Source organism: Balaenoptera ricei, chromosome 20 (assembly GCF_028023285.1).
Source record: "Balaenoptera ricei isolate mBalRic1 chromosome 20, mBalRic1.hap2, whole genome shotgun sequence".
Lineage (NCBI taxonomy): Eukaryota > Metazoa > Chordata > Mammalia > Artiodactyla > Balaenopteridae > Balaenoptera > Balaenoptera ricei.
This window is the reverse complement of record NC_082658.1, coordinates 18,313,502-18,331,349: the sequence shown is the minus strand read 5'-3', so window position 1 is coordinate 18,331,349 and position 17,848 is coordinate 18,313,502. Positions and strand designations below refer to the sequence as shown.

The 17,848-nt window shown below is 58.4% G+C and overlaps 3 protein-coding genes across 7 annotated transcripts in view; 1 reads left to right on the top strand and 2 right to left on the bottom strand.

The window, feature by feature from the left end:
* LOC132354513 (large ribosomal subunit protein eL19) overlaps positions 1-17,848 on the bottom strand; it is a 410,792-nt gene that overhangs the window by 333,937 nt on the left and 59,007 nt on the right. The window lies entirely within an intron of this gene.
* Positions 1,990-14,104, top strand: PCGF2 (polycomb group ring finger 2). 2 transcript variants are annotated; one of them, XM_059907351.1, is made up of 10 exons: positions 1,990-2,197; positions 8,334-8,484; positions 9,081-9,177; positions 9,482-9,537; positions 9,947-9,997; positions 10,197-10,305; positions 10,478-10,532; positions 10,620-10,718; positions 11,825-11,905; positions 12,423-14,104. In XM_059907351.1, the coding sequence occupies exons 2-10, from the start codon at positions 8,373-8,375 to the stop codon at positions 12,798-12,800; spliced, it is 1,038 nt and encodes a 345-aa protein (XP_059763334.1). In that variant the 5' UTR covers positions 1,990-2,197; positions 8,334-8,372; the 3' UTR covers positions 12,801-14,104. The 2 variants fall into 2 exon arrangements, with proteins under 2 accessions (XP_059763334.1, XP_059763333.1); XM_059907350.1 differs by lacking the exon at positions 1,990-2,197 and having other exon boundaries at positions 10,623-10,718.
* Positions 14,316-17,541, bottom strand: CISD3 (CDGSH iron sulfur domain 3). Of its 3 annotated transcripts, none has more exons than XM_059906376.1 (4): positions 17,306-17,541; positions 16,852-16,976; positions 16,163-16,282; positions 14,316-14,671 (listed from the first exon to the last, which is right to left on the bottom strand). In XM_059906376.1, exons 1-4 carry the CDS (start codon positions 17,529-17,531, stop codon positions 14,492-14,494), a joined length of 651 nt encoding a protein of 216 aa, XP_059762359.1. In that variant the 5' UTR covers positions 17,532-17,541; the 3' UTR covers positions 14,316-14,491. The 3 variants fall into 3 exon arrangements, with proteins under 3 accessions (XP_059762359.1, XP_059762361.1, XP_059762360.1); XM_059906378.1 differs by lacking the exon at positions 17,306-17,541 and adding an exon at positions 17,217-17,297 and having other exon boundaries at positions 16,852-16,887; XM_059906377.1 differs by lacking the exon at positions 16,163-16,282.

Genomic DNA, 17,848 nt, shown 5'->3' with positions numbered 1-17,848 from the left:
TGGGGTCTTCTGTCTTGTGGTTTTGCTCGTGATTGGCGCTTAATAACTGTCTGAGGAACAAATGAGCGGATTCCCAGTGAGCACGGTCGTCCCCTTGGGCAGCACTCCAGGATTAAAGGGCCGCAGTGGGGACTCAGAGGGACGTCAGCCTTCTTCCCAGTAGCTGATATTCTCCCACCTTCATTCAAGACAGCCCCTGGGTGCCTCCTGTGGATCATGGGTGAGACCGAGACCTTCGCGAAACCCCTATAGGTTTCTCTTGCCCGGGATCTTCTAGCCCGAAAGGAGTGGCAGACCAGGAGTCCCCGCTGCACTCCCCTCCCCGCAGGGGACCATAGAGGATGCGCTAGCCTTCCCGGGCAGAGTCCAGGATGCCGGCAACACACTTGCCCTAGGGACAGTGGGCGTGTCCCCGCCAAGAGCCCCCTTTCCGTGAAGGGCGGAGAACTCCCGGTCTCCCCGCACAAGGAAGGAAGGGAGAGCAGGTGACCGAATCCTCCCCGGCCCTGCTCCCGCGGGTTCTCAGACCACCCTCTCTGGGCGGAAGTCTCTCCAGCCCTTCCTCTTCCTCCCCGCCCCCACTCGGTGGGTGTGCGCCAAAGACTGAAGCTGGGGTCACTTGGCGGCCAGTGTCCGCAGGTCTTCTGGTCGCCAGCCAAAGGGTGAAAGCATTCAGCCCGGGGGCCTCAGCTTCGGGTCTGCCTGGGCTGCCAAAGAGGAGGGAAGGAGGAAGAGGAAGGCGGTCGGATGCTTGCTGAAGATTCGTTTCCTAATTTCCTAACTTGAGCCACCCACCGCCAGTGCGCTTAATGGCGCTTCTGGCCGGCTAATCGAGTTCTTTGGAGCGACTGACATAATGATCATCCCTAATAAATCCTGAATAACGAATACGCGAATCGATCGTCCTAATGAGGCGGGCCCACGGTAATCTCCATAACGTAGTATCGATCGGCTTCCCCGGCGCCGGCCTCAGCTGCTGCTCCCAGCTTTTCCAAGATCCCTCCTAGTTTTCTCCTCCCGGCGGGAGCCACTGGGTACCGGAGCCCGGAGCGACGATCGGAATAGGCGGGCACCAGCCGCCTTTGCGCTCTCCGGACTCCTCCCGCCGCCTGGGCGGGCTAGGCGCACCAACCTTGCAGAGGTCGGGGCGCAATCGGCGCGCGGGCGAAAAATGCGGGAATAAGTGCCCGGCAGGAAAAAAGCGCGGGCCCACTTCCGAGCCCCGGCGCCTTGTTTTCGAGTGCACTCGGGCCTCTCGCGTTAGGCCAGGTTACTGTGTCCCGGGCCCGGAGTCTGAGCTGACGTCTTCAGCTTGCCTCCCGGCCCAGGTTGCGTTCCGATCTTGACCAAGCACACCGGAGGCGCCAGCCTCCACCACAGCAAACTGAGCCCTCGGCGCGAGACGTCCCTCCAGGCCTCTGCCTCCGTCCCCCCGGCGGTTTGCGCCCCCGAAGCGCCCGGGCCGGGTCTCGGGCGCAGCGTTTCAGAGCCGCCGATCGGGCCGCCGAGAGGGCAAGGGGAGTGGGGAGGAGACGCTCGCTCTCACCCATGCAGTTATTAATTTCAAGGGAGTGTCACTTAAGTGAATGAAAATAACCCGGACTCGTGGCCAGAAGCGTCGCGCGTCCCCCGCCTGAGCACATTGCCCTTTGGTCGAGGCCGAGGGGTGGAGGGCTGCAGAGCGAGCCACATTTCAGCCCAGTCCTCATCTCACCATTTTCCAGGCGCTCCAGCTAGGGGCGAGGATCGCAAGGTCAGGGGGTAGGGGGGGGCGCACACATATTTTGGGGGCAGGGGTTAGTTGAGGAAGGGTGAGGTCGTGGTCTAGTTTTGGGGGGCCGGCACCCGGTTGGGGGCGCAGCCTTAGCCTCTCCCCCTCCTCTTCCCCTCTCCGCACAACACCCTGAAGGAATGAGGTCACGTGGGTGAGTGGTGGGCGGGACCTACTCTTGTCTGGAGGAAAAAAGCCATTTTGTCTCCCCCCGCCTCCGAGCTCCGGTCCCTCCCCTCCCCCCTCCGTCCCCTCCCCTCCCCTCTCTCCCTCCCACCCCAAACCGCTTTCACAAACTCCTTTCTTACCGTAGGTTTCTCCCCTCTCGCCGCCCGAGCGAGCGACACGGCTGCGGCCCCCCTCCCCTCCCTTCCCTCCCTCCCTCCCATCCCCCCCTCCCCGAGACCCACCGGACCCCGAACCCAGGTAAGCGGACGCGGACTCCCCTCTCCCTCCTCCTCCTACCCCGTAACCATCTGGGGACTGGGACTGGGAGCCGGTACATCCTTCTTTACAAACCCCTGTGGGGGTAGGCTCCGAGCCGGGCCTTCTCGCGTCTCCGCCCCACCCCCGCCGGCCCCTGTCCTAGCTCGCCCCGTCCGCCTTTCTCCCTTTTTTCTCTCTCCTTTTCCTTTTCCTCCCTTCCAAGATGGCCGAAGTGCATTCCCCTTTTAACGATTTGGCGTCTCCCTCGACCACCACCTCTTTGTGCCGCAGCCCCCCTAGACCCTGCTCCCGAGGTAGCGAGGGGGAGGGTCCGAGGCAGCCACAAGGGCTTTGGGGCTCCGCGCTGAGGCGGATCTCTGCCCCCCTAGCCCTCCCCACGAGCCAGAGCAGCTCCTGGACCTCTCCCACTACTCCTTTCGGTTTGGGGAGGGGTCGCTCTCGGTTTCTTCGTTGGGCACTGGGGCGTCGTGGACGCGCGAGGACTTGAGGCTGGGAGGAAGGGGACGAGCTTTTCGATTGCTGCGGGGCCGGGGGAGGGCGCTCTTCCCTGCCGGGACCGGTCCTCTCGGGCACCTCCCCCAGTCGGTCCCTTTCCCCCCGCCATCCCGGGACTGGGCGCCCCGCCCCCTCCCCGAACCACCTCGGCGGAGCCTCTTTCTCCGGAACACCCCTCCTTGGGCCCCGCCGAAAGTTTGGCTCTAGGGAAGGTAGGAGCGGCCACCCGGTAACTGGGGTCTCTGATCTTCTGACCCAGGTTCCTGAGGATGCCGGGGTGGAGGGGGTAGAATGGAGATGGGGAAGATTTATCGCGATATATCCTATCGCCCGCAGATGCAGGAGGGGGCTGGCGGACTGGCCGCTCTTCCACTGGGGAGCCCGGCTGCCCCCTCCTTTCCTAGGTCCTCCTGCTTCTATTTCTCAGGGGATGGGACCCCTCGGCGAGCAGACACCCCTGCCCCTCCTGTCTCCACGGGGGGCCCAGGCATGCCTCTCTCCCTCCCCCACTGCCCCCGTCTGCCCAGAATTGCTCCGGATGGCTTGAGGTGGGGAAGGAGGAGGCCTGGGGATGGTGAATTTGCCTGTAAATATTGTGGAAGCGTTGCCCCGCGCTTCCCCCTGGTCTTTGTGTCTCAGAGAGCCCCCCGCCCCCGCCATGCCGCGCTGCCTCAGTCTCCAGGCCTCCCTGTCTCTGGGGGCGGGGGGGTGGTCTCCTGGTTGTCTCCCACTCCGTTCTTAAGCCTCCTTCTCTGGGCCTCTTGCAGTTTGCATCTGTTCCTGAAACTCTATAATTTCTCTTCCTCCCCCTCTCCACTCTGTTCCAAGGTGCCAGTACTTGGAGAAGGAGCATAAAGGCAGCTCTGTTATAGCTTTTTGGAGGGGAGGTTTTCCCCGGGGTTTCCTGGTTTGGAGTTGGGGGTTGAGGTCTTAGAGCTGTCTTTGGAATGAGGCAGGAAACAGGCCTGAGGTGAGACTTGGGACTTGGGATCCAGAGTGTAGCTGGGTGGGGTTCAAGTTGAAGTCTTTGTGGGGGGTGCTCTCTCCTGCTTCTGGTCTTCCCTGGGAGATCTTGGTTGATGGAGCTGTTGCCATGGGAATGGAGAGAGCCTGAACAGGAAGAGGTGACATCTTCATGCAGGTTGGATGCCCACCCCACTCCTCCAGCCTCTGGCCCCCAGAGCGAGGCTGGGAGCTGCACTGCCTTTGTTGCTGGAAGACTTATGTTATAATTTACCCTCGGTAGACCGGGGATGCACAGAAGGGTGGTGTGTGTTTGCAGCTCTGGTTTCAGGCAGGGATGTCAGACTGTGTGCTCCTGGGGTGGGTGGGGGCGGCTTGTACATCTGGCAAGCGTGGGCCTGGCTCTGGTCTGGCTCTATGTGTGTTGGGGTGTGTCTGTGTGTGTGTCTGGCCAAGTGTCTGGCCTTGTGTGTTGTGAATGTGAGAGAGAAATGGAGGGGGTGTGTCTGGCTGTGTGTGCATATGTGTGTGTGTATCTGGCAGTGTGTATCTGTGTATATTTTGGATTTTTGTCTTTGTTTGATCTTAGGAAGCTGAGAGGTGGGAAAGGGAGGGAGGGTAGAGTGAGCCTGTCTTCAGGAGACTAGAGGACTTTTATGATGCTGCTGGTGGGAGGTGCAGATCCTCCACCCAAGGTCAAGCATCAGGGAACATTGAGAGTTTGACAGTGTCCCAGACAGACCTCCACCCCCTACTCTCCCTACACACACACAGATACACAGGGTTGCACAGCTGAACCCGAACTCCTGGGACCCAGTACAGTCTGGCTGACTGAGCTTCCACAGAGCCTGCTTCCATATCTGTATCAGGAAAGTTGGGTGAGGCCATTAGCCTCTGCCCCCTCTCCTCTTTCTACTTCAAAGGGAGAATGTGTACTGTTGGTTATGTTTTGGCCCAGATGGCTCACTGAATGGTCTTCTGTGGAACCTGGAGTCCTTCTACCTTCCGCCTGCCTGGATGGAGTCAGGCCAGGCTTATTGGTTCCTTAGATGAGTAGGAAGCCCGGCCTGGGTGCCAGTGTGGAAAGAGCACTGGAACGGGAGTCAGGCTGCGTCTAGTCCTAGAACTGCCACTGAGTGACTGCATGACCTGAGACAAGTCACTTCTTTCTGAGTTTCTTCATCTGTAAAATGAAAGGACTGGACAAGATGCTTTCTAATAAGATCCCTTCCACCTCTGCAATTCTAGATGTCTGGATGTGACCTTCAGTGCCTCTTCCCAAGACTTGGAGATTTTCTAGTAAGGGAGTTGGGTGAATTTCATGTGGAGGGAAAGCAGAGCAAAGAATTCTGTAGCTGGGCATCTGAAGGAGCAGAAGGGAACCTCTGGGTTATCAGAGATTGGCTATTTCTGCAGGGGAAAAAGAAAAAAAACTGACGCTGAGAGAAGTCTAAATTACGGGGGAGCTTCCAGAAAAAGACTGGTAAGAATGGAGAGATCGGGGGTGATCTCTATAAGTAGGGGGCTTTGAGGATGGGGAAAGACACATGCCAGGCTTGGATGGCAAGGAGGAGTTGGGGTTGGTTGCTGGGTGCTGATCAAGCTCCTTTCCTGCCACTATAGCTGAAACCTGGGGCACCAGGGGCCAGGAGCAAGGGCTGTTCCACCATGATGCCCTTGCAAAAACAGTGGTTTGGGGACAGAAGATATTGAAGGACTTGGCCCCCGGTTGGGGGAGGTATTGTGGGTGGGAGACGGTGCTCAGGTTCACTGTGGGGATGTGGTCAGTACTGACCTGTGAAAGCCCCCAGAGCTCCACAGGGCCACTTCCAAATGGCCCTTGGTCTCCCTTTTTCTGCTTCTTGGGACTTGTCTCTCCCTCTCCTTCACCCTCAGGCTCTTCCCTAAGGTGATGGGAGCTGGAGGTCCAGCCAGTTGCAGCTGGGGAGGAGCTGGGTATGAGATGTGGGGCCTGGGAGCTCATGGGGGGAGAGAGATGGTGAGTGGGTGAGGGAACAGAGCTCCTGTTTACAGTTGTTCTTGGCACCTGCTGGCAGGGCCCTGCAGGTAACCATGGCAATCAGGTGAGGAACCAATCAGTGCTTCTCCCCACCCCCAGCCCCAGAGGTCTGAGGCCCCTGGGGATGGGGGGGGGGGGAGCAGGGAGTGTGGCAAGGGGGCTCATTTCTTAAAGGGAGAAGGAGGAACATTTCATCCAGTAAGCACCACAGCTCTTGCCTTCACCCGTGCATCCAGAACAGAGCTTGAGGGGTAGTCTTGGTCTGAGTGCTTGCAGAAGTGAGAGGGTGAGGGTCAAAGCCATTTGCTTAGGAGCTCTTGCATGTTGAGGCCACAGTTGGCCTGGAGGGAACTGCATGGGAGTTCTTAAAAGCAAGTGTCTGTTTTGAAAACACAGTGAGTATGTGAATGAGGTGGCTAAGGCAGTGTGAAGCGCCCACGTGTTTGTGTGTGTGTGTGTGTGTGTAAGTGTGTGTGAGAGACAGAGAAAAGAAGACATGAGATTTGCCAATAGCAACCAGGACCCTCATATATTATCAGACCCCAAAATGTTTTGTTTCTGGCTGTGCACACACACACTTAGATTCGTTTGGACAAGACACACACATGGGGCAAGTAGTCACATGAAGTACCTTTGGAGGTCCAGCAGCCTGTACACATCCGATGGACATTACACACGCTCAGCGAGTCAGCCACTTGGAGTTTGTTCCCTCCTCTGGATGGTTGTAATAATATTTGGGCATCTTGCCAGGGGTTACTATGGGAACGACCAAACAGTGTAGTAGCCAGCAAGGCTTCTACATAATTATGAAGAGGGGACCCATGCAGGGAGAGCTGGCTGAGGGGAGGCGGGAACCCCTTTCCTTCCTCGGGCCATGTCTGCAGGTCTTGGCCGCTGCGTCTCCACTGGGTCTGGGCTTTCTTTTTCCTCTCTGTCTGCTCTGCAACTTGGTGTCTCTCTCACATGTGGCCTTTGTGTCTCTCCATCTCTTTCGGTCTCTGGCCAGCCTCTGTTGGCTGTTTGGGTCCTGGCCAAACTCATTCTGGGGTCTCTATAGAAACTGCTGTTTCCCAGCTGTGAATTTTGGGTCCTAGAAAACCCAATGTGTTGGCTTTAGAAATCTTTCTGGAAAGGAGAGAAGGATGTATGTTGTAAAAGAGCTGTCGGGACTTGGCCGCCCTCCCAAGCCCTGCCCCTTGGGCTTCTACTCTGGGAAAGAGGAGGGAGGTGCCATCGCTTCTGGGTGCAGGTTGGATTTCTATACCAAGAAGTAAGCACGTCAGCCAGTCTAGACCTGGGCTTTGCCTTTCCTCCCCGGACCCTGCCAGGGCCTGGCTGGGCACTCGGTGGGCTGTGGGGAGAACTTTCTGCATAGCTTTGGCAGGCATCTCTGAGAGCCTGTGGTCTGTCACTGGGCAGCTTGTGGCCAGGTTGCAGACAGGATACGGTGGGTGGGTAGCAGTGCCCACGTGGGGAGATTCCTGCGTGTGCCTGGGAGGGGCAACGTGCAGCAGACTCTTTGTCGGGGCACATGGCGGCCTTCCTGTGGAAGGGGCAGTGGCAGTCTTTTTGCCCAGACTTTGCAGTTAACCTGCAGAGTCCAGGGCTGGGCCAGGGGGCGGGCTGGAGCTGTGTGTTCCCAACTTTGGGCACATAAGGACCATCCTCAGTATTTCCTGCTTGAGCACCAGGCCTACAACCTGCATGGTCAGCATATGGTGCATTTCCAGGGAGCTGCTCCGGGGCTGGGGCTGGACGCAGCAGTGCAAGGACAAGTTATGGGGTGCCCCCTTCAGCCTTAGGGCGGTCGTGCCCCCAGTGTTTCCAGGGAACGCTTCCTGGAGAAGGAGTAAGGAGTGATGGGATGGAAGGAGGGTAGGATGGAGTAGAAAGACCCAGTCAGGAGTCTAAGTTTCCTCATAGTTCCTAGTGAGTTCACTTGAGTGAATATGGATTGGGATCAGGGAGAATTGTGTGTGTGTGTGTGTGTGTGTGTGTGTGTGATTTATTTATTTATTTATGTATTTATTTTTGGCTGTGTTGGGTCTTCGTTGCTGCACGTGGGCTTTCTCTAGTTGCGGTGAGCTAGGGCTACTCTTCGTTGTGGTGTGCGGGCTTCTCATTGCGGTGGCTTCTCTTGTTGTGGAGCACGGGCTCTAGGCGTGCGGGCTCAGTAGTTGTGGCACACGGGCTTAGTTGCTCCGCGGCATGTGGGATCTTCCCAGACCAGGGCTCGAACCCGTGTATCCTGCATTAGGCAGGCGGATTCTTAACCACTGCACCACCAGGGAAGCCCAGGGAGAATTTTTAAATCTCTGTTCTCTTCCATTTTCCTGCCTCCCCACATCCTCTGGAGAGTTGAGTAGTACTTCCTGTGGTCTAACCTCAGTCTTTCTGCTGTCCTGAGATAGAACCTGACCTTGTTGCTCAAGGTCATGAAATCTCCAGAGCCCCTGGCACCCAGGGAACACTCACAGGGAGTCAGAAAGAACCATCCCCACACGTGCACCCTGTCCGGCCTTAAAGGGAAAGGAAGGGCCTTGGGCCCAGGAGCGATGTCGCTTGTGGGGCAGGTGGAGTAGAGTGTGGGAGGGGCTCTTGGCTCTGTGGGTTCCTGATTCCATGTTTATTTCCCAGGGTGACGCTCCCCAGTCCCCTGCCCCCCACCCCGGCATCATGCATCGGACCACACGGATTAAAATCACCGAGCTGAACCCTCACCTCATGTGTGCCCTCTGCGGGGGGTACTTCATCGACGCCACTACCATCGTGGAGTGCTTGCATTCCTGTGAGTTGGGTCGAGGGGCTGCTCCTCGGGTGGGTGGCCTCTGCCCTGAAGAGCAAACATGTCCATGTGTCTGGTGAGGGTCCCAGGTCCCTGAGAGGCTGCCTGGGAGGGGATACTGGAGGGTTCAGCTCAGAAGTTCATTTGGGGAACTTTTACCTGAAATCTCAGTTCTCTCCTTGAATCTCTGTGGCTGAAATTGCACTCCCTGAAGATGCAGGTGCCCTGGTGTGCACCACAGGCTTGTGGCTGGGGGTCAAGGACCCTGGGAGGTGTCTTAATAGGTTGGCTATTGTTTTGTACTCCGTCCGGGGGGCTTGGGACTTGGGGCTCACCTTCTGCATGGTACATGACACTGGCTCCACACAAACACACACACACACACACAATCTATCCTCCCCCAAGGATGGATGATAAGGGGCAGTTGCCATCTGTGCAAGACAGGACTGTGTTGGGTCTTTGAACTGGCCTGAGCTGCGGGAACAAGGTGGAGAAGAGGGGATACCTGAACCCGAGCAGGGGGCATGGGGGTTGGTCCTGGGTGATGAAGGGGACTCTGACTCTTCCTCTTCCCTCCACACCACCCCCACCCCCCCAAGTCTGCAAAACCTGCATTGTGCGCTACCTGGAGACCAACAAGTACTGCCCCATGTGCGACGTACAGGTGCACAAAACCCGGCCGCTGCTGAGCATCAGGTGGGCCCAGCACCTCCTCCTGTCCCCGCCCATCCTCTGGGGCAGCTGCCCTCTGTCCCCCAGCCCTCCTTGCTTCCTGAAGCCAGGGTGGCAGGTGGAGGAGAAGCACCAGGCATGGACCGAATCCCCTTCCTTCCCTCAGGGATGTATCCAGCTGAGAAATTCTAGAGAGGTAGAGACAAGGCCTCTAGGGACCCCCATGCCTGGGCCCTGGATCTCGGGAAGGGAGGTGGGAAGAGGGGGCCCCAGGCTGGAGAGTCAGGGTGAGGTGCTTGCCGACAGGCCCCCGTGTGCTTTTTTCCAGATCTGACAAAACCCTTCAAGACATCGTCTACAAATTGGTCCCTGGGCTTTTTAAAGGTACCTACACCCTTCGTCCTCCCGCCCCCTCCCCCCTCCCCCACTGCCCAGGCTGCTGCTCCCCGCCTCAGCCTGCTGCTCCCCGCCTCAGCCTGCTGCTCCCCGCCTCAGCCTGCTGCTCCCCGCCTCAGCCTGCTCCCCGCCTCAGCCTGCTGCTCCCCGCCTCAGCCTGCTGCTCCCCGCCTCAGCCTGCTCCCCGCCTCAGCCTGCTCCCCGCCTCAGCCTGCTGCTCCCCGCCTCAGCCTGCTGCTCCCCGCCTCAGCCTGCTGCTCCCCGCCTCAGCCTGCTCCCCGCCTCAGTGCTGCTCCCCGCCTCAGCCTGCTGCTCCCCGCCTCAGCCTGCTCCCCGCCTCAGCCTGCTCCCCGCCTCAGCGCTGCTCCCCGCCTCAGCGCTGCTCCCTCTCTTCTAGATGAGATGAAACGGAGGCGGGATTTCTATGCAGCCTACCCCCTGACAGAAGGTGAGTGTGTCCACGTGTGTGCGCGCGGCGCTGCCCCAGGTGTAAGGGCCAGAGGCATGGAGGGCCGGTGGGCACCACACACGGCCTCCCCAGCCCAGGCGTGGCTGGGCTCACCGCACTGAGCTCTGAGATCCCTGGGTCCTTGGTGGGGCTCCTGTCCCCCCCCAGGCCAACGCCTCAGAGCTCTCTCCTTCTGCAGTTCCCAACGGCTCCAACGAGGACCGTGGCGAGGTCCTGGAGCAGGAGAAGGGGGCTCTGAGCGACGACGAGATTGTCAGCCTCTCCATCGAGTTCTACGAAGGCGTCAGGCAAGTCTGGCCCATGCCTGGTCCTTTGGGGGTCCTAGGCCGGGTCCCTTCTCCCATGCCGTCCCCATTCCCCTGGGAGGAAAGGGTGCTTCCGGGAGGGCCTTCCGGATGTGTGCAGTTAGATCCTGCCTGCTCCAGGGTCTCCCTTGCTTCATTCCTTCTCCTTCTGCAGGGACCGGGAAGAGAAGAAGGGCCCCCTGGAAAATGGGGATGGTGACAAGGAGAAAGTGAGTGCTGGGGCCTGCCCAGGAGCGGGGTGTGGGCTGGGAGAGAGTGCCGGGGTGGACCCCAGCCCTTGGGTGCCTCTCCCGCAGCAGACAGGGGTGCGCTTCCTGCGATGCCCAGCAGCCATGACTGTCATGCATCTCGCCAAGTTTCTCCGCAACAAGATGGATGTGCCCAGCAAGTACAAGGTGAGTCCCTGGGCCCTTTTGAAAAACGTGTCCGTGTGTGGGTGCATCTGACAATCTGTGCATCTCAGCCATTGTTCAGGGCTGGCTGGGCGTCACCAAGGGCCTGCACGGTTGTGTAATTGAGCCCATGTAGAAGGGTAATTGAAAACTAGATTGGGGTGGGGCAGTCTGCGTCTGCTGAAGCCAGCGTGCAGAGGTGCGTGAGACCAAGATGGGGTGTGTGTGTGTACATGCTTGCACGTTTAGAACTATGGCAGAGGTGTGTGTGTAAAAATGCAGGACCTTATCTGGTGCCAGCTGGCTGTGGGAATGCTAGTCTGAAATTGCCAAGGAGCTTTAGGACATTGCTTCTCAAATTTGAATATGTGTATGATCCCCTAGAGATCTTGTTAAAATGCAGATGCAGGTTCCTTTTTTTTTTTTTTTTTTTTTTTGGGCCGTGCCTAGAGGCATGCAGGAATCTTAGTTCCCTGACCAGGGATCGAAGATGCACCCCCTGGCACCCCCTGGCACCCCCTGCATTGGAAGCGCGGAGTCCTGACCACTGGACCGCCAGGGAAGTCCCGAAATGCAGATTCTGATTGAGTAGATTTTGCATTGCTGGCAGGCTCCCAGGTGCTTCCGGTGCTGCTGGTCTATGGACTATTGAGGCTCTAGGACAGTGGATCCCAAACTTTGCCACACGTCAGAATTACGTGAGGGGTTGCCTGTTGAGATTAAAACTCAATTCATGTCATACCAGTTAAAACAATCTCGGAGTGAGATCCAAGCATTGGTGTGATTCCACTGTGCAGCCTGAGTGAGAGTCATTGCTCCACAGGTTCCTTCTCACCTGGGCCTTTTCTTTGCCTGTTAGCTCCTCTGGAGAACATGCCAGAGATAGAAGGGGACCCAGACCGCCGTGTGGATTGCTGGGGCTGGGGCTGTTGATGATGTGGGTATCTTCTTTGGATCCCTTCCCACCTGCTGGTCAGGAGTTATGTTGGAACAACTCTGATAGGGAAGTCGAATCCATCATGAAACCCCAGAGTAATGAGGGACCGCCTGCTTGGAGCCTCTTTGCCGAACAGCTGGAGGCTTGAGCTGTCCTCCCTTTCCTCCTCCAGGTTGAGGTTCTCTATGAGGACGAGCCGCTGAAGGAATACTATACCCTCATGGACATCGCCTACATCTACCCCTGGCGGCGGGTGAGTGGGTGGGGTGGTGCCAGAAAGGGGACAGGGCCGAAAGGGGACACTGGGCCATCACGTGGGCCACCCTGCTGTAATCACAGACAGCTTATCCCTCGTCTCATGAGCCGGACATGTCCAGGGTGGCCTGCCCCACACCAGGTCCGCCTCCGGACGCTCTCTCACTGATGACTTTCCGCACTCAGAAGGAGAAAAGCATCCTTGGGCAGATCACGTGCCCCCCAGTTCGGGCGTGGAGGAGTAAACTTCGCCTTCTGCTCTTCGGCCTCCCTCTCTCCTTTTTCTGTCTCGGGTCTTACGTGCGCTCCCTTCCTCTCTGGGTCTCTGTGTGCCCCTGTCTCTCCGGCCTTGCTTGGTCAGTCCCACATTGCGTGTCTCCTCCTCTCTACCCAGTCTTTCTCCTCTCCAAGGCCTGGACCTTCCCTTCTCCCTGTTTGGGTGCCGTGGGGTGAAGGTGGGTGGCTGCCCCGTGAGCCTCTTTCTCCTGACGCCCTCCCCTCCCCTCTCCCTGCAGAATGGCCCTCTCCCCCTCAAGTATCGCGTCCAGCCAGCCTGCAAGCGGCTCACCTTGCCCACGGCGCCCACCCCCTCCGAGGGCACCAATACCAGCGGGGCGTCTGAGTGTGAGTCAGTCAGCGACAAGGCTCCCAGCCCTGCCACCCTGCCGGCCACCTCCTCCTCCCTGCCCAGCCCAGCCACCCCCTCCCATGGCTCTCCCAGCTCCCATGGCCCCTCGGCCCCCCACCCGACCTCCCCCACTCCCCCCGCGACAGCCGGTGGGGCCACCACAGCTGCCAACGGGGGCACCTCGAACTGCCTGCAGACACCGCCTTCCACCAGCAGGGGGCGCAAGATGACTGTCAACGGAGCTCCCGTGCCCCCCTTAACTTGAGGAAAGGGACCCTCTCCCTCCTTTTCCAGCAATGCCTCTCCACCCCTCCACTTTTTCTGGGCCCCCTTTTCCACCTCTTCTACTTTCCCCAGCTCCCCCCACCTTAGGGGTCGGGGATGGGTTTTATAAATAAATCTATATATATATGTACATAGGAGAAACCAAATATACATACTTATTTTCTATGGACCAACCAGATTAATTTAAATGCCACAGGAAACAAACTTGATGTGTGTGTGTATGTGTGGGGGATGGGGTGCTCGATTTTAGGCGGTCTTGTGTAATTTGCTCTGCTCTTTTTGGGGGTGCCTAGAGGTGGATTGGTGGGGCCACTTGAGGCTCGGTGAAGCCCTGCCCCATCCTCCTTCTGTTTCCCAAGGCATATGCGGTGCTGGAGGGGCCCCCACCAACCCCCAAAGCTTTAGGCACGACTCGAGCTGGCTGTGTATGAGGTCCACTCTGTTTCTCTCCCCATCTTGGCCGCTGTCCTGCCCTGACCCTGACCAGTACCCTCCCCCCCACCATTGTTGAATGTCCAGAGAATTGCTAAGACAGTGCCTTTTACAAATGCAGCCTATCCCCTGGTTCTGAGGAGCAAGTGGGCAGTGGAGAGGGCATCTCCCTTACCTCCGCCTCTTGCAGTAGAGACTTTGTGTAATAGATAGTTCTGCCTTTTTTTTCCCCCTGTGTGTGTGGCCTTTGCATCATTTATCTCGTGGAAAAGAAGATTGAGGCCACAGAAGGCCTCAGCCCTTGAACTTCCACTGTGGTGTCAGCATTGTGAACCGCTTCACCTCCTTCTTCCACGCCCCCCACCCAGGAGCCCGCACTAGCAAGGCGGATGGGGAAGTCTCACTTGGGGGCCTGTAGTGGAGAGGTGGAAGGGGGGGTTGACCTCAGATAAGCACAGACCCCAGATTTTGCCAAAGGCAAACAGTCCTCCAGTGCCCTCCCCACCCGCAGCTGAGGCCAAGTCAGGAAAGAGCAACAGGCATCTAAAAGCACAAGAAGACAGAACCTGTGAGATCTGACCTCAGCTCCATCCCAAGAAGTCAAGTGGTCTGCCCCCTGAGGGGCAGACCCCAACAGACCCCTGCCTACCAGTTTTTCCTCCAATGTACATAGGTCAGATCGGGATGAGGGGAGGAGGCAAGACTATCACAACCTATGTGTTTGGGGTCAGGTGTCCCCCAGTGGGTTTGTCTGTGTTCGCACCTCGTCCTGTGTCTGAGGTGCTGTGGCTGTATCCTCCTCCTGGGACATCTGTATCTCCTGGCTTTGTAATAAATGCTGCATACTCTCCAGAGCCTGTAGTTCTTTGGGATAGAGGGGACAGGGAAAGGGTGGGTGGGTGCCCTGGCCTCCTCCTCTTGTCTCTGGGCTCAGCCTGCCTATATGGAATGAACCTGAACTGCTCCCTCCCTGTGGCCAGTCAGGTGTCCCCAGCCCATGTTAAGATCCTGAAGAGGGACCAACCGGTCATGTCCCTCACACCAGTGACCACAAGAACGGTGCTCTGGGCCGGCACACCTATTTAATGCCATCTTTGCGAGCAGGCATTGGGGCAGGGGCCAGTTCCAGCTGCCCCAGGTTGGAGACCTCGGGTTACGGGAGCAAGTCCTTCACAAGCCAGCTACGGGTACTGGGGTCCCTGGGGTGATCCCTTCTTGGGCCGGTCAGCAGCCGCCCCCTCAGAGTGGGGAGCCCACTTCTGCCTTCTGCACCCGCTCACTCCTGTGGGTGCCATCGCAGTATGGGGGCTTCTGGGTGGCCTTGCAGGTACAGAGCGCCACCACACGGGTCTCCTTGGCCTTGAACTTGAGTGGGGATAGGCCAGTGCGTTTGAAGAAGTGGGAGCCATCACAGAAGGGCTGGTGAGGGAAAGAAAGAAAGTTAGAGACCCAACCCCACCTGCCGAGGCGGGGCAGGGCTGGGAGGAGCAGCACACAGGGGTCAGGGGCCAGACTCCTAAGTGATGCTGCCTGGGTTCACTACCACACCTTTCTCATCTGTAATGTGACAGTAAAAAGAGTAGCGTCATCCCAAGAAAATAAAATACATAATGGTTATGCACTTTGCCAGTAGAAAGTGTTCGGTAAGTATGAGTCTTTACAGGAGTAGTTTCTGGAGTCCCCAGAGGACCAGGACACAAGAACAGAATTTTCAAGGCGAAACGGGCCCTTAGGTATCAGCAATGTTTACGCTGATAGGTGTTTTTTTTTTTTTTTAATGGCTCTGAGTCTCCATTGGTTCATGAAATTCATTTCCTTCTCCATATTCTTGGGGTAAAAACTTCTCTGGGTGGGCTTTAAGACTGGGGTATCAATTTTGTTTGGCTCCAGGAAATAACTGGGAAGGGGGGAAGGGGACGTCCCACAGCAAACTGGCTGCCTGGTGCGAGCATCTATGCCCTTCCATCCTGGAAGGTGTTCCTGGGGGCCCAGAGAGGTGGTTAGCTAGTTAGTTAGTGGCAGAGCTGGACCCAAGGCCTCTTGGCCTTGGAGTCAGGGTGGGATAGGAGAATGGATGAGAGACGTGTGCAGATAAAAATCAGCAACCTGTCCCAGAGGGCAAGAGGCAGAGAGGCAGAGAGGGCCCTCCTGTGCTAGGCCTCACCAGTGGGCTGCACAGCGCCACCCTCGTGAGGACCTGCTCAAAGTCCACAGCAAATCAGTGGCAAAGCAGGACTCGGGGCCCTGGGCTGCTGACACCACACCATGCCGCTCGGAGGAACACAGTTCAGAGCCAGCTCAAGAAAGGAAGGGACCCCGGAGGCTAAGAATATGGGGCAGGTTCCTGCTGGATGAAAGGCTCCTGGGTCAGAAGAGAGAAGGAGTTGGGAGCAGGCAGCCAGGCTGACAAGACAGCAAGAAGCCAGGAAAGTCACAGAAACTGAGAAAGGGAGGGTTTTCAGGAGCAGATGCCAGGAAGGGGCACACGGGGCCAGAGAGGCTGTGCAAAGTCTTCCCAGTGTTGGGGTCTGAGGCCTGGGAACCTCTGACCCAGATGCTTCCTAGGAGGAGGAAGGAGAGAGGGGAGAGAGAGGCAGGCAAGAGCCCAGAGCCTCTGAGAAGGAGGGAGCACCGGGAGAGGAGGACAGAACCCTGGCTCCACCCGACTGGCCCCGGGACTGGGTTTCTGTCTCTCTGGCTGCATCTTGAAGGGGGTATGCAGAGAACGGTGAGCTCAGGGCTGTGGGTGGCGCTGGCCTGAGAGTATCCCTCCCCCCCAGTCTCCCTTGTCGTCCCTCAGGTATGTGTGGGAAAAAGAGGAACGTCTCGGGTGGGAGTTCCTGGGCAACAGGTAGCGTCCCCAACCACAGGTGTCATATATCAACGGGAAGGGGGACACAGGTCTCTCACCTGCTTCTTGCTGTGGCCACACACACACCACCTGTAGGTTTTCCCAGCCACCAGCTCCACCTTGATGGGTGTTTTTAGGGCCACCACGGACTTGGCTGGGGTTTGGGGGAACCATCGGGCCTGTGGCAGAGAAGATGAGGGAGTGAGGGTCAGCTCACGCCCTGGAAGCACTTTCTTGCCTGTGGCCTTGTCCAATTTCCCAAGAGCCTTGGCTGGTGACAGGCTTCCTCTGCAGGAGGCTGATCTGATGCCACCCTGCAAGGACACTCCCCCCCAGGACACCATAAGGCCCCTGAGCTCCAGATAGAGAAGAGATTTCAAGGCCACGCAAGCACATAGGTTTCGGGGTCCAGGCCTTCCTTTCAAACCCTGGCTCTCACCTGGGTGCAAGGGAGGGGAGGCCCAGGATCCTGCCAGCCTAGGCGGGGCTAACTGCACCTAGGGCTGGGTTTATCAGGCGCCGCTGTTCTCAGGGCAGAAGCCTGCTCCCTGCCCTGGGCCCTCTGGTCACTCTATCTCCCCTGAGCCATCCGGAAGGTAGCTATAGACAAGGCAGTCGCAGGCTGAAATCTACAACGCAGGGCTGACCCATTCTGGTTCCCTCCTCTGGTCTCTACCTTTGGGGTCTCTGGGCCTGGGGGACTAGGGCAGAGAGAAGTGGAAACGGGGTATTGGGGGGTAGTACTTACCAGCCAGGAGGTGATGTCCCGTCTCTGGTTCAGCTTCTGCAAGGCAAGCAGGCATCGCAAGACGGTGGTTTGGAAACAGAAAAATAAAGTCAATGGAAAGCGGAAGACTTCCAGAGGGAAGTCATCTGGGAGGGAAGAGACGACAGGGCTTAGTAAGCGCGTGGGAGAAATACGAGGGTAAGAATAAGGGGTCCCAAGAGAGGAACGGGAGTTGCTGGGGGAGGTGCTGGCGCCCAGCGGGCGCTCAGGGAGGGCTGCAAAGGACCAGGCGACGTAGGGGCTTGAGGGACGCTCAGCCGAGGGGCGGGCGGGGCGGGCTCGGGAGGGGAGTGGGGGGGCCGGCCGGCGGGGCCGCGGCTGCTCACCAGGGCCGCCGGCCTCAGGAGCGCCCCCGCGCCGCCCATGCCGGCCCCGCTGCCGCCACCGCGCCGGCTCCGCCTCGCGCCCCGGTCACCTTCCCGCTTCCCCGCCTCCCGCCGGCCCGGCCCCGCCTCGGCCCGGAAGACGCTGCGGGGTTCGCGCGGTGCGGGCCGCAGGCCTGCGCAAGCCGACCAGCCCCAGCCGCCGGAAGTCGGGCCGAGGAGCCGACCCCGCAGCCGCCTAGGGGTCCCCGGGGTGTGGAGGGCTCTCCGGCGCCCCCTTTGGTTCCCGCGTGTCTGCGAATGACCCGCGCGGAGCATCGCCGCTCATTTCCTTGCCTGCGCCTCCCGGGCCCCCCACTTGCGAGCGGGGACCCTGACCGGAACCGTTTTCTCTTGCGGAGCCTTAGGGCAGTGCTTCTAGAAGCGCGGTGCGGACACATCTCGTCGCCTAGGGAGCTTGTTTTTTTTATCGGATTCGCGCCTGGCCCAGGCCTACACATTACATTCTTATGGGTGGGGCACAGGTATCTGCGTTTTCAATATGCAGGGTATTTCGGGTATGTTGTGCATTTTGATCTGTGAACTACTATTCCAAGTGCTTAAAGAAATGTTCATTGACCATCCCCCCACCCCCG